General features: G+C 50.7%; 4 protein-coding genes across 4 annotated transcripts; 1 reads left to right on the plus strand and 3 right to left on the minus strand.

The window, feature by feature from the left end:
• Nucleotides 1-835: 835 nt before the first annotated feature.
• On the minus strand, nt 836-3,476 carry FOXG_14896 (uncharacterized protein). Its single transcript, XM_018394963.1, has 4 exons — nt 2,845-3,476; nt 2,653-2,777; nt 2,035-2,536; nt 836-1,934 (listed from the first exon to the last, which is right to left on the minus strand). The coding sequence occupies exons 1-4, from the start codon at nt 3,385-3,387 to the stop codon at nt 1,659-1,661; spliced, it is 1,446 nt and encodes a 481-aa protein (XP_018254917.1). The 5' UTR covers nt 3,388-3,476; the 3' UTR covers nt 836-1,658.
• A 419-nt stretch (nt 3,477-3,895) lies between these two features.
• Nucleotides 3,896-4,584, minus strand: FOXG_14897 (uncharacterized protein; the record flags this gene model as incomplete). Its single annotated transcript, XM_018394964.1, has 3 exons — nt 4,315-4,584; nt 4,143-4,257; nt 3,896-4,089 (listed from the first exon to the last, which is right to left on the minus strand). The coding sequence occupies exons 1-3, from the start codon at nt 4,483-4,485 to the stop codon at nt 3,896-3,898; spliced, it is 480 nt and encodes a 159-aa protein (XP_018254918.1). The 5' UTR covers nt 4,486-4,584.
• A 784-nt stretch (nt 4,585-5,368) lies between these two features.
• On the plus strand, nt 5,369-6,248 carry FOXG_14898 (uncharacterized protein; the record flags this gene model as incomplete). Its single annotated transcript, XM_018394965.1, has 4 exons — nt 5,369-5,385; nt 5,448-5,569; nt 5,787-6,011; nt 6,094-6,248. The coding sequence occupies 4 exons, from the start codon at nt 5,369-5,371 to the stop codon at nt 6,246-6,248; spliced, it is 519 nt and encodes a 172-aa protein (XP_018254919.1).
• On the minus strand, nt 5,693-8,337 carry FOXG_21822 (uncharacterized protein). Its single transcript, XM_018402188.1, has 2 exons — nt 7,992-8,337; nt 5,693-7,894 (listed from the first exon to the last, which is right to left on the minus strand). The coding sequence occupies exons 1-2, from the start codon at nt 8,127-8,129 to the stop codon at nt 7,010-7,012; spliced, it is 1,023 nt and encodes a 340-aa protein (XP_018254920.1). The 5' UTR covers nt 8,130-8,337; the 3' UTR covers nt 5,693-7,009.
• Between the last annotated feature and the right edge of the window lie 3,947 nt (nt 8,338-12,284).

Below are 12,284 nucleotides of genomic sequence, written 5' to 3' on the forward strand. Positions count from 1 at the left end.
CTCTTATTGTATACCTAGATTAGCATGGAGAGACCAACAGAGCGTGGACGACCACGCAAATATGCACAGCATGGATAAAGCGACAGCAGATTATCACGCCACGGAACAAGCGGCAGGAGACAGCAACGAGAGATAAGGGCTTTCCCTATAGCAATTTCCCATAACTTGCACTATCCTGTTCAGCAGTCAGATAACGCACAGAGCAGTGCATTCACACAGCTACAAGAACAAGACATCAGCAAGTTTCTACCTCCCCCTACTCTTCTATTCCTAATTGTCGTGTACCCCTAATTGTCGCCTACCCCTGTCCACTTCTCAAGTGACTATCTATCTCCGGTTTATTCCCATGTAATCCATACCACGGTAACTTGTTTGTCCCATTTCGATCGACCGTCTGCGCGCGTATCACATACCACATACACATATGAATGCGTACTTTATTTATCATACGTTATCCACTCTATCTACAATCTTTATCAGAGGTTTATTTCATAGATAGAAATATTATTATATGCTCAAAGGTATTTAATTGGGTAATATCATGGGGGCCAAGCTAGTATAGGTTAGACTATTGTAATAAAGCAAATGCTGGCAGTTTTTGTTTATTTGCGGGAAGTTCCTAGACCCTGAAGGTGGGCCTACTAGGAACTCTAGATAGCATAGAAATAACGTAGCTGGTTAAACAGTGCTGTGATATTTATACTTCTTAGCATGGGAAAGCCGGCGAGGCTGGGTGCATTTTGTTTACAGTATCAGCCCTCAAAAAGATGGAACCGCCTATCAAATGTCTCAACGACGAGATAAGACGTTGTAAGATCTTTGAGGTGTATTCTATCGGACGGAATTAATCCATTTATCTATTCATTTATCAAATAAACGCTACATATCAAAAGTTGACTTACGGTCATTCTCTAACAACGTTCAGCTTGCTAACCTAACACAGTCTGCGACCTGGAAACACGACGAGCGGACAGAGCTGATTACTTAGTAGGAGCTGTGATTTCTTGCAAAATGCCGTGACGATAACGTTGTAAACCTCTCGCAGCTACCCTATCACGATGTCGACTATAATTCTGTAGAGCGCCGTTGTAATGAAGCCTGTTTCCGAATTTGTTCGTATAATGCACCAAGACCTTTGTCTTCATATGGTAACTTGACATGACTTTCGCGCTTGAGCAGTTGGTTAGGATTGTCCAGCTGCTCCCGAAGAATCAGTAAGTATTGAGAGTAGACTTAATGCCCGCCGACATGTCTTCAAGGTTGTTGGGCACGTCAAAGATTATGTCCATCACATCGTCATTTGAATCTTGTGATGGGCTAAAAAGAATCCTCCCCTGGGCGATTAATCCTGAACAAAGTAAGATGCAGCGAAATGCTCGGTCTGATAATATTTCAATATCCAGGATAACAGAATCCATGAGACTGCGAGCATCGGGGCGCTGGATCAAGGATCTTCTCGGCTGTTCCTCGTGATGGACTAGGCCTTGTTCTCCCGCTAGAACTGCTGGGGTTGCCATGATATGTGCTGTTACCTCGTCCAGGTAACCTGCAAGAGCTCCTTCTATCGTTCATCTTTCTCAACCTTAATGGCACCATCTGGGGCCATGACTTTATATTCCTCCGGTGCCGCTATTCTGCATAAATTGTCTTTCTTGTTCCTAGTCTACAAAGAGGAACTGCCCCGCGACTGCACCCATGATAACTAATAAGAGTGCAGTATACTTATTAGTGAACTTGTAGAGAACCGCCAGGGCAAGCATGTACAGAACCGCCGCCGGGCCGACCTGAGCGGTTGTGTCAATCACGTCACCAATTGGCTTATCCTTCACCCTTTCGAGAGAGCCCACGATACTGGCCTTAAGGATTTGGGCCGCGATGATTGCTATGACGCCAATGACCGAGCCACATAGGCCGTCAAAGAAGCTAGCGAGGAACTATTTGCCAGAAGGTGGCCGTCAGCGAGGCTATTGCTAGAGCTGCTCATAACGGAACTGATAGTGGCGAGGAAACTAAGGAAGTCAGAGCTGCGCTTACCTTATTTCGAACCAACTTTTCCAACAACTCATGCCCCGCAATGGTAAACAGGAAACAGGGGAAGAACATTCCCAGAGTGATAATAATTGCACCTGCAAACGCGTTGCCGATCGACCCATCCAAGTATGCGCCCTGAAAACCCACAAACGTTGCAAAAATTACCAGCGGTGCCGGCAAGATATTTCCAATGGCAATGCCATCGATAAACACGCTCTGCGGGAGCCATGCCCCCATCAAGACGGCCTCAACCTGCACAAACGGGATGGCTGTATACGCGCCGCCGAATGAGAGTGTGCCGGCCACAAGGCCTAGCACGAAAAGGTTGATCAATGAAGGTGTCTTAGCGATACCGAGGGCCAACGACACGGGTGAGGGCACACCACGGAAGACGACATAGAGTGCGTAACCGACATATTGAAGGATGAAGAGCGCGGCTGCAGGGATCCAGAGGCGCCGGGCGATGAAAGTGTAGATTATGCCGTAGAGTCCAAGTGAGATGAAACTATGAAGAAGTAATGGAGTCAGCGTACTGCCTAAAAGCGTCGTAATAGATTCGGGCGTCGGCAGAAAGCATCTGTTATATAGTTGTGTTTAATTTGGAGGAACGGGAATACTGACATGTTTATGCGAAGTGCGCCGTTGATGGCCGTGCAGATGGCTGCAATCACGAGAAAAGGGTCTACTTTTCTCGTGTCATGCTTTCTCACAGAGTGTTCAGCTATCTTGTGAGTCGCTCTTAAGATCTAGAAATAAGTGTAAGAATCAGATGACCGAAATTGCTTATAGTTTTTCAATAGATGAGACACCTACCATTGCCGCGACGATAGGCTGCAAAGCCCGGAACGAAGCATTAAAGTACTTATTCTCAAAACCAGCTAGAGTATACAAATAACTAGTAAGTAGCATCAAAGCAAACCCGGGCAGGATGAATGCCATCCCTGCAATAATCCCGCCTATCCTACCCGCAGACAAGCAACCGAAGAACATACATAATTCGGCAGCCTCAGGCCCGGGGAGGATCTGATAGACGGAGAAGACGCGCTGGAAGCGAGGGAGGGTGATCCATTTGTCCTGGACCACAAGCCTTTCTTTGATCAGGGCAATCTGCGCGACGGGCCCGCCCCATGCAAAGAGGCCAAAGTTATAGAAGAAGAACCAGAAAAGTTTCGGATATGATAGTTTAGGGACATTAGAGTTATCTTCAAGTCCCTGGTCGTCTTCGATACGAGGTGTATTAGAGGTGGGTCCGCTGCAGTCAGGCTGAAAAGACTCAACCTTCTGAGATTCTTCGTCCACTTTCTTGTCGTGCAACTTCGTCGCAACTGATTGCGAGGGTGTAAGTTCAGCCGCCATTGGGAAGAAAGGTGTTGCCGATTGCTTAGAAATCCTAGTCCTCTTGTCCTGCGGGTTGAAGAGGAATCTGATTGCAGCGAGTAGCCCGCATCGCCTGGCTTTTATGCAAGTAAACTTTTACGCTCTTCTAACGCTTGCTAGGGAATATTGAGATAGAACGGACGGACAGGAGAGCTTTAATTGGCCAGTGGGCTACAACGGCAGTCGCCGTCCCTAAAGCTACTGCATCAGAGGCCACAGATTAAACCTAATGCGATTGGCCAATGTCAGCAAGCGGGTCGCTGATCTGGCTCAAGCGCAAACCTAATTTATGCTCGAAGCTCGGGTCGAGACAGACACCACAACGTTAATTGGCTGGCGCAAAGTACTAATAACAACCTTGCATGCATGGTTCAGCCCCAGTGTAGTGGCCGGAGCGTCGCTACAGTTTAATCATCTCCTGAATTTTCCATGATGTTGCTCATTAATCAACCTGTCTCTAAGCAACCCTGTCCATCGCAAGTACATCTTAGTGCTTCGAATAGTCTCTGCGCCACACTTCCTCATCGTATCCCTCCATCAGGTCCGTAAACTCTCTGCCAGCGGTAGCCCACCCAAGGACCCCCTCAAAGAGCGCATAACTCTCGATGTCCGAATCACCCTTCCCTTGGATGAAGTCCGTAAACCACCCAGCAACCTGGTTGCCTCGCTTGCGAGATGTTGCTGGGGTAAGTTAGCCTGTTTGAGTGCTGAATACTTAGTGCAAGGTGACATACTGCATGTCCATACCACCTTCTTAATCCCTGCTGCTTTAAACAACATATATAGGGTCGGGATGGATGGGTATACGCTCTGCACTGGGAGGTTGATTGCGTCTCTTATCGTTCCGCCCTAGAAAATGTTATAACAAGGCCCAAGCATGAAATGCCAGGAGCTGCCTCCTATTACCTCGTGATCCTCGCGGCGGACGTCGATAAGAAGGAAGTCTTTGCCTGGTTTCTGCCCATCAAGAATCCATTGGCGAAGCTCCTCTCTCGTTACAGTCTTGGACTGGAGATTTTTCGGCGCCGGATACGCTTCAAACTCAGGACGTTGTGCTTTCGACTCACTGGAGGCCATGGCTACGAGCTGGCAGGGCTGACAGACTGGTGTTGCGAGAGGATGTTTTCCCAAGGATACCAAGATCAAATAAGGCGCTATATATCAAATTTCTGACACAATCTCTGGACCTGGAATCCTTGCTTTGCCTAAGCTGGAGCGTAAAGAACAGGTGCCATCCGTACTGTAACACCATCTTACCTCTCCATGAACCAATAATACCTTGGCTGTCCGTCTTCAGGGACTTGCCATGCACCGTCGGGCCTTAGCTGTAGGAGAACTGCTCTCCTATGGTGGTGTCATCAATGTGGAGATTTTTTCTGGCGCTGGAACCCAGTCACATTCCACTATAGCGAGGTCCGAAATTTGTGGGGTGGCTGCCCCTTCAAGAGTTAGTTGATTGGAACAACTGGGCACTAGCAGGGGACGGCTAGCACAAGACTAGCCTCATCCGCTTTGGCAATGCTCCCATTAGATTACGCTATCGTGTGGCTGAATGGTACAATTTAACAAAATATCTGGGAGACAGGACTGACAGGAAAGATGGGATTGGCCGGATGAAATGAGGCGGCCATTACATTCAGCATTCGTCCTGATCCGTTCCCTGCAACCTCTTGGTCCTTCTCGACGCATCCAAGAGACTCTGATGCCTTTGTACAGATGGCAATTTTGGGAAACGCAATAGAAAAGTAGCAGGCCTCCCCATCCGCCCTTCCCATGGGCCGTCCTGGCACTTGGGATCTTTTCTTGGCATTTTAAGGTTTGCAGGGTAATGTGATGGACGGACACCGACCCGATGATTCGTTGTCGCCTCGGCAGCAATAATGATACATTTCCCGATATGGTTCCGGGCGGAGAATTCTACTGTTGCATCTAGGATATCATACCTTTATCTGTAACGGCTATGGAAGACGAACAGAGGTATGTATAGCTATGTCATTTTAGACTTTAGCATTAATTGCTGATTGTAAAATTTGTATTAGGAAAGACGAGAATGGCGAGTTCCTTGTCTTGATTTGTGAGGGCAAGAAGTTTCATGTTCGGAAAACCGCCCTATTCACACAGTCCAAGGTTTTCCACACAGCTTTTACGGGCCCATTTTCAAGTAAGTGGGTGGCGTAGAACTTGGGTACTAATGGCTGGTATCTCTTTCAAGGAATCCTCTTCGAGAACTTACAAGATGAGCGAGGATTCTCTGTTCATTGTCAACAAAATGATTGACTACTTTAATAATGGGGATTACGATGTTTCGGCAGTACCCGAGATAGAAGAACAGAACATATCTGCGCTACAATTTCATGCAAGAATGTTTTCTTTGGCAGACAAATACGCAGTCGACATCCTGCTATCACTATCAGCAGCGAAGTACTTGGATGGGCTTAGAAATTCGGAAATCGTTGAATTCCTTGGATCTATTCCGGCTGTTTATGAACTGACGCCAAGTTATGTCAGAAATCTTAGAGATGAAGCCATCAAGCACGCAAGGATCAATCTGCCGCAGGGTCTGGGAAACCCATCTGTTAGACAGATCTATGAAGGCATCGCGGGTACGACTCCGGAATTCATAAAGGAACTTCTAGACTCGTATATGGAGACTCCCATGATAGGGAAATGTTGGGACTGCGGCAGTTATCAAGCATTACAGGGAGTACAAAGCCGCTGCTTGCAATGTGGCCATGACACAACCCCACCAGCGTGCTGATAGGAGAGGAAGAGATGAATTTGCTCAAACTGCGTTCGGCAGGTTTTCGTGCAAGACTCCACTTCGGGCCACGGGAGCATGAGTACGCAGATGGGCCGGTTATGGGGCCATCATCTATGTTACTTGTCGCTCGCGCGGTAGCCCTAATCTATAGACACCGGTCGAGAAGTACCAACTCTTCTTACGCGGTCACAAGCAGATTTCGTATGTAGTAACAGATATGTAGGCTGTAGCTGGGCCATATACAACTGGAGGATCTGGTGGGCCTCAAATTCGGTTGTCGACGAAGGCTCAAATCTCAAATCAGAGATACGAGAGGCCTTTAACTGGTAATAAATTGCATCAACATACCATGACCTCCTATTCAATAGCCGGTCAAGGTTGTTATTAATGTGGAGATTCATTCTGGCATTGGAAAAGAGCTACATGCTGCAACGGCGAGAGATCTTGGAATATGTGGGAATGGCCGTCTAAACCTTTTTCCCTTAAGGGTTGGCTGCTTGGAACATCTGGGTGCTGGTAAAGCAATAACAGAGGAAGGATTGCCTGCATACGACAAATGCATACGCTGAATAAAAGCCAGTATTACCTCCTCACTTGACGAAAATGCCGTCATATTCTATGTCCGATCCATGCCGCCTCGAGAGATTGTGGTGGGGTGAACTGGCCATGTATGGTTGACCAACCGCTCAGGTTAAGAGATAGGCTAAGAAAAGTAGGCGAGGTAGGAATGGAGTGCTATGTCCTTTGCATCAAGGAGTGAGCTTTTTGATTGTGAGATTCAAAAAGTGCCCTTGGTACAGCCGAATTCCAGTCTACCTGACGCAGGATCGTGTCGAGAGCTCACCCACACATGCTATCGAGAGCCTCCCAAATAGTATTCTTTTTGACGACACAGCGACCCTTCCCAGTCGAAGTGCAGCCACCTTCCAATGCTTGAGCAACGGTATCCATCTTCTCCTCAGATGTCGCGTAGCGCATGAGCATCTCATACGCCTTTCCGCATTCAACATCTCCCTCATGGTATGTAGCATCCTGAAGAGGATCAACAGAGCCTGGCGGGACTGGGACCTGAGTAATATCTGTAGCAGGATTCTCGGCGAGACGCGAGAGAAGTTTGCATGGCATTGATTGTTTGTCATGGCAGGTTTGAGTCTGTACCTGTGCAGCAGCAGGAGCCTCGCTCGTTTCGGGTGCTGGGCAGGTAGTCGTTGTATCGAAATCCGGGCAGTTGGAGGGGTTTAGCTCACTATCCAGTGGCTCGTCAGGACTTGATGGTATGCCGGTGCTCTCCGATATGTTTTCAGCCTGGTCAAGCTCTCCCTTCCCGTCGGTCTTGCTCGACAAGGATATCTTTTCCCCCTTTATGGTCCCTCCTCCGCGGCCAGATGCAAATGGCACACATAGCCTGGCCATCCGCTCTATTTCTCGCCTTCGAGCGCAATTCGCTCCATTTGCATCATCTCCGCCTGGTTCGCGCCTCGTCCATACGTTGATATCTTCGTCGGCGAAGCCAGTCAGCCGAAGGAGGTCCCGGAGCTGCCCGTTCTCTACGACGACCTTCCGTGCCGCCAATTGTACCTCCGTCGTCGCTTTGATCCCTTGCTCTCGCGCTTCTGCGAGCCTTCGTTCGAGATCCGACACATACTCTTTCCGGCGCGCTCGGTAGCGGCGCTTATTCTCTGTCAATCGAGATGTTCTCGCGATGCCGGAGGTTTGGGTCACGCACTGTAACATCACGTCAGCGGAGTCTACGTATGCGTTTGGTCTGGAAGCTCCTCGTCCAGTGCCAGACTAAAGGAAAATAGAGATTTGAGGCACTTGCCACCCTCTTAGTTTCATGGCGAGACTCATCGATTTGCTGAGCTTGGTCGCGATTTAATACAAGGGAGTCATCGTCCAATTCACGGGCGGGGTTTTTGCCAATGTGCGGTGCAGGCATATCAGTAGTGCATCCAGCCATGGTTGTAAAGGAAGGAGGCCATGGGCCTGACCACTGGTGGAAGTGACGGTGTCGCGGGCCGTTTTGCTTGTGATGCCCAAATCAGTTCTCGCTGTCTGTTTGATGTTTGCCCCCCTTGCCTGGACTTCCGTTGCGGTAGTTTCGTCCCTGCCTCTCGTCATGTGATATTATTACGTGTTCTTAGCGTGTTTACGGCCGTGTCATGGCGGGGCATTGGGGTAGTAGTAGTAGTAGTAGTATTTATTACGCCCGGGAGAACGGACCTCATAGGGCCTGTGGCTACGCTAAGCTATTCACGTATTCCCCGCTTTTCGTCCATTCTACACAAAAGAAAGCCCTACTGCTCTTCCTGTTCTTACTTTTCTAGCCCCGTTTGCTTGACTCTGCTTGACAGACCTGCTTGAAGGCCAACCAATACCATCTCCAAGTGTTCAGCATCCTATCTTCAGCAGCTGAAGCATGGTCTGTCAACTTGAGGCTGTTTGTTGTTAGTAATCAGCTGTGATGTTAATATTAGTAGTCATTTGTTTTCTCCTTCTCAAACTCCTTCCTGGCTCAATCTTCCTGTCGCCATCGCAAATTTGACTGTCGCTCGCACCGCCTCCAGGTTAGGTCTCCACTTTGCTCCGTCTGACGCCGACTTTCCACCTAGAAAGAAGGAAAGATTGCCCATCATGTTTTGTCCTACTCGACGCATGGCTTCACGCTCTGCTTCCCATCTTGTGCATCGGAACAGAAAATGCTCCATTGTCTCTGGTCCACATCCACATTCACACATGTCCGACTCTGCGGCCCCGATCTTGTTGAGGTAGCTGTTGACCTTCGCCATTCCCGTGCGGAGCTGCGAGAGCACTCCGGCTTCTCGTCTCTTGCAAATGTCGTATAGTGCTTGCGTATGTTTGCCTGGTAGGGCCCGATCTATCCGTTTGGAGTAGTTGCCTACATTGTTGGGTAGTTTCCGTTGCTGATGCAGCTGCGACACTGCCAGCCTGAGCCGCGTGGAGCGGGCCTGGTACGGTAGCGATTGCGGCGTGCATCCCGCTCTGGTAGCCTTCTTGGCTTGTCTCTTTGCTTCACGACTCATGCTGAGGTCATCGTCTCTGGATGGTACCCAGATCATCTTGACTCTATTGTTTCCCTTTCCCAGTCGCTCGATGTGCTCGTAGATCTGACGGATGGAGGTCTGGCCTGATTGCTGTTGCGGTCGGGCAATCGCCTTGAGTGACGACTGGCTACTTGACAGCACCGTAAGCTCTCGACATTGTAGACCATCCGGCATGCATCACAATGCCATCGCTATCGCCTCCAGCTCGGCGGTGTACGGGTTCTGATCGTCTCGTGACCCGAGCGTGGCCGAGTACCTGGCCACTATCCTGTCTGTTTGACCAGGCGATCTTTGGGCCACGATGCCGCCCATACCCACTAGACCTCCCCTGTCGGAAGCACTGGTCGCGATGACAATGTCGTTGACGTTCTTTGCAGCTATTTTCGCCGCTTCACGATCGGCCTCGCGTACAAGCGGCACCCGGTTGTACCACGGTGGTACCGCATAGGCCTCAATCGTTTCCATCCGCTCCGTTCCGCTGCCTTCATACGCAAGCGCCAGCTTCTTCAACGGTGACATGTATCTTCGACTCGCCGACACCTTGAGGGCTGCTAGCGGGTGCGTCTTTGGCACCGTCTTGATGTTGATGTACATCCGCATGCCTGCTTGAGCATGTCGCTCGCATACCGTCTGTATGTTGGCTTCTGCCTCCATCACTGCTGTCGCGACTGTCCGGAAAGCACCCGTGATGGCTCGTGCTCCTATCTTCTGAGCCCTGTTGAACCAGCTCGGTGCTCTTTCGTTTCGTGCATGCGACCACACGACCGAAGCGTAGTCCATCGCCGGAGCGACGGTCGCCGTAAACAGCTGCCTAGTCGTGCGTGGAGATAGCATCCTCAGTCTTCTCAGGCACATGGCCGCCGTGAGACCTCTGGTAGCCGCTTCAGCCATGTGTTTCTTGAATCTTAGTCCTGCATCCATGATGACGCCCAGGATCTTGGCCTTCCGCTTCGACTTGATCACATCTCCCTTGATCGTGAACGGTATGCGGCTGGTACGGTCGATGACGCGGGTAAAGTGCACGATGGTCGTCTTGTCGCACTCAAATGTCGCTCCGCTGCGTCTTTCCCAGTCCAGTGCACGGTCGACGATGGCCTGAATGCCCTCTCTGTTGTCTTCGGCCGTCGGACCTGTGACCCAGGCTGAGTAGTCGTCGACAAACGCAATCGAGCCTCCGTTCGAGTCTATCCTGCTCTGCACTAAGTCTGCGTTGAAGAACAGGAACAGTATCGGCGATAGTGGTGACCCTTGCGGGAGGCCAGCTTGTGGCAGTTCCCGTAGCTCTGATGTGTAGCCATTCACCGTGATGGTAGCCGTGCGGTATGAGCAGAAGGCATCGATCCACCTGATCAGCCCCTTGGGTATACCACGCGCCTCGAGTCTCTGCAGCAACCTGTCCTTGAACACGCCGTTGTAAGCTCCTTTGACGTCGAAGCTGACCAGACTGACCACTTTGCGATTGCGCCATGCTTTGTAGACCTGTTCCTGGAAGAGCAGTAGAGCCTGCTCTGCCGATCGCCTCTTTCTCGCACCAAAGTGATTGGTGGGTAAGAGTCCGTACGTCTCGGCGGCGTGCGATATACGGTCCGCCACTACTGTTTCCAGGATCTTGCCCAGCGTCGATAGAAGCGAGATCGGTCTCCATGCCTTGGCTATCTTATAGTCGCCTTTGTTCGGTTTCTTGAGTGGGATGATTTTGGCCGTCCTCCACTGGCTAGGCAATCGCCCTGTATCCAATGATGTCCGAAACAGATGCAGGACCCGTTCCTTCACCACCGGCCACAGCTGCTTCCATACCATGGCTGGCAGTCCGTCTTGACCAGGCGCCTTCCACGCCTTGGCTTCCATCACCTTCTCCTCCACCTCCTCCATCGTGAGGTTCGGCATGGCCACTTCTCTGCGCCGTGGTCGCGGGCCTTCTTCTGTCTTTTGATAGCATCATGGTACTCTTTACCCATTTCTTTGGCTCGATCTTCCAGGCTGTCAATCCGTTGACCGGCCCGACGCCGGGCCCTTGCCAGGTTCCTCCAGAACGTGTACGTCCTACGACGCTTGGTGAGATCTGTTGTCCACCATTTCTTTGCGTACGGTGATGGCTTCGCACGTAGGACTAGATCGTGGATCGCATCGAGAACCACATCCATCAACCTGTCTGTCTGTGTCTGGACATCACCATCCCACGGAAGTGGTGAGAGCTTTTCCTTCACCCTTTCCCTGATTGCGTTCCACGGTGCATTTTTAAACAACAACCTTGGTTCCGCTGTTCTCTCGGGCATCGCGAGATCAAACTCTGCCTGGATAGCCCTGTGATCTGATCCATGCTCGGTCGGATAGATGCCGCAGTGTACCATCTCGTCTGCCAGCTCGGCTGACGCGAGCGTCAGGTCGATCGTGCTCTCGCCACCTGGTCCTTCCCACGTCTTCGTTCCTCGTGGGAGAAGACTGAGTAGACCATGCTCATCCATGAGGTCGATGATCGGCCCCGCCTCACCTTGTCTCCTACCCGTCACATCGTCGCCTCCCCAGAGCTGATCGTGCCGGTTAAAGTCGCCGGCTAGGATAACGTCCGTCCTCTTTCCCGTGCTGTTACGGAAGCTCCCGATGGTCGCATGTAGTTGCCTCATGGTAGTACGTAGGGCCTCCTCATCTTTCCCTGCCACGTATACTGATACCACCAAGACCTCCCGGTCGGGCCACCGAAGTATCGCCCCCGTGAGGTCAGCCGACGGTATCGGCACTTGTTCCGCCTCTAGGTCGCTCCGTATCCAGAGCATGCTGCGTATCGGCCACTGCATGTCGTGTCTCTTTGTAGGTATATACTTGATCCAGTTCCTGTGACTGTTTGGTGTCGTCACCACCGATCCTTCAATATTCAAGGCGTACGGCTCAGCGACTGCCAGCACCGCATAGTCCTGCAAGTCTCTGTCGTTCATCATGCTCAGCTGCACCACATCCTTCTTGTGCACGTTGAGCTGGAAGATTCGCAGGTTAGTGCCCATCAGTGATGTGTAGTTGTCGCACCCGACAGTTTTGACTGAACGACTCGTGTG

This window comes from Fusarium oxysporum, chromosome 3, assembly GCF_000149955.1.
Source record: "Fusarium oxysporum f. sp. lycopersici 4287 chromosome 3, whole genome shotgun sequence".
Taxonomy (NCBI): domain Eukaryota; kingdom Fungi; phylum Ascomycota; class Sordariomycetes; order Hypocreales; family Nectriaceae; genus Fusarium; species Fusarium oxysporum.

Bases quoted from the DNA above. Each gene is read 5' to 3' on its own strand.
- FOXG_21822 (XM_018402188.1), bottom strand. From the start codon at position 8,129: ATGGCTGGATGCACTACTGATATGCCTGCACCGCACATTGGCAAAAAC. The intron at 7,895-7,991 runs GCAAGTGCCTCA...GTGATGTTACAG, and splicing joins GCCATGAAACTAAGAGGGTG to TGCGTGACCCAAACCTCCGG.
- FOXG_14896 (XM_018394963.1), bottom strand. From the start codon at position 3,387: ATGGCGGCTGAACTTACACCCTCGCAATCAGTTGCGACGAAGTTGCAC. The intron at 2,778-2,844 runs GTAGGTGTCTCA...ACTTATTTCTAG, and splicing joins AGCCTATCGTCGCGGCAATG to ATCTTAAGAGCGACTCACAA. The intron at 2,537-2,652 runs GTCAGTATTCCC...ACTTCTTCATAG, and splicing joins GGCGCACTTCGCATAAACAT to TTTCATCTCACTTGGACTCT.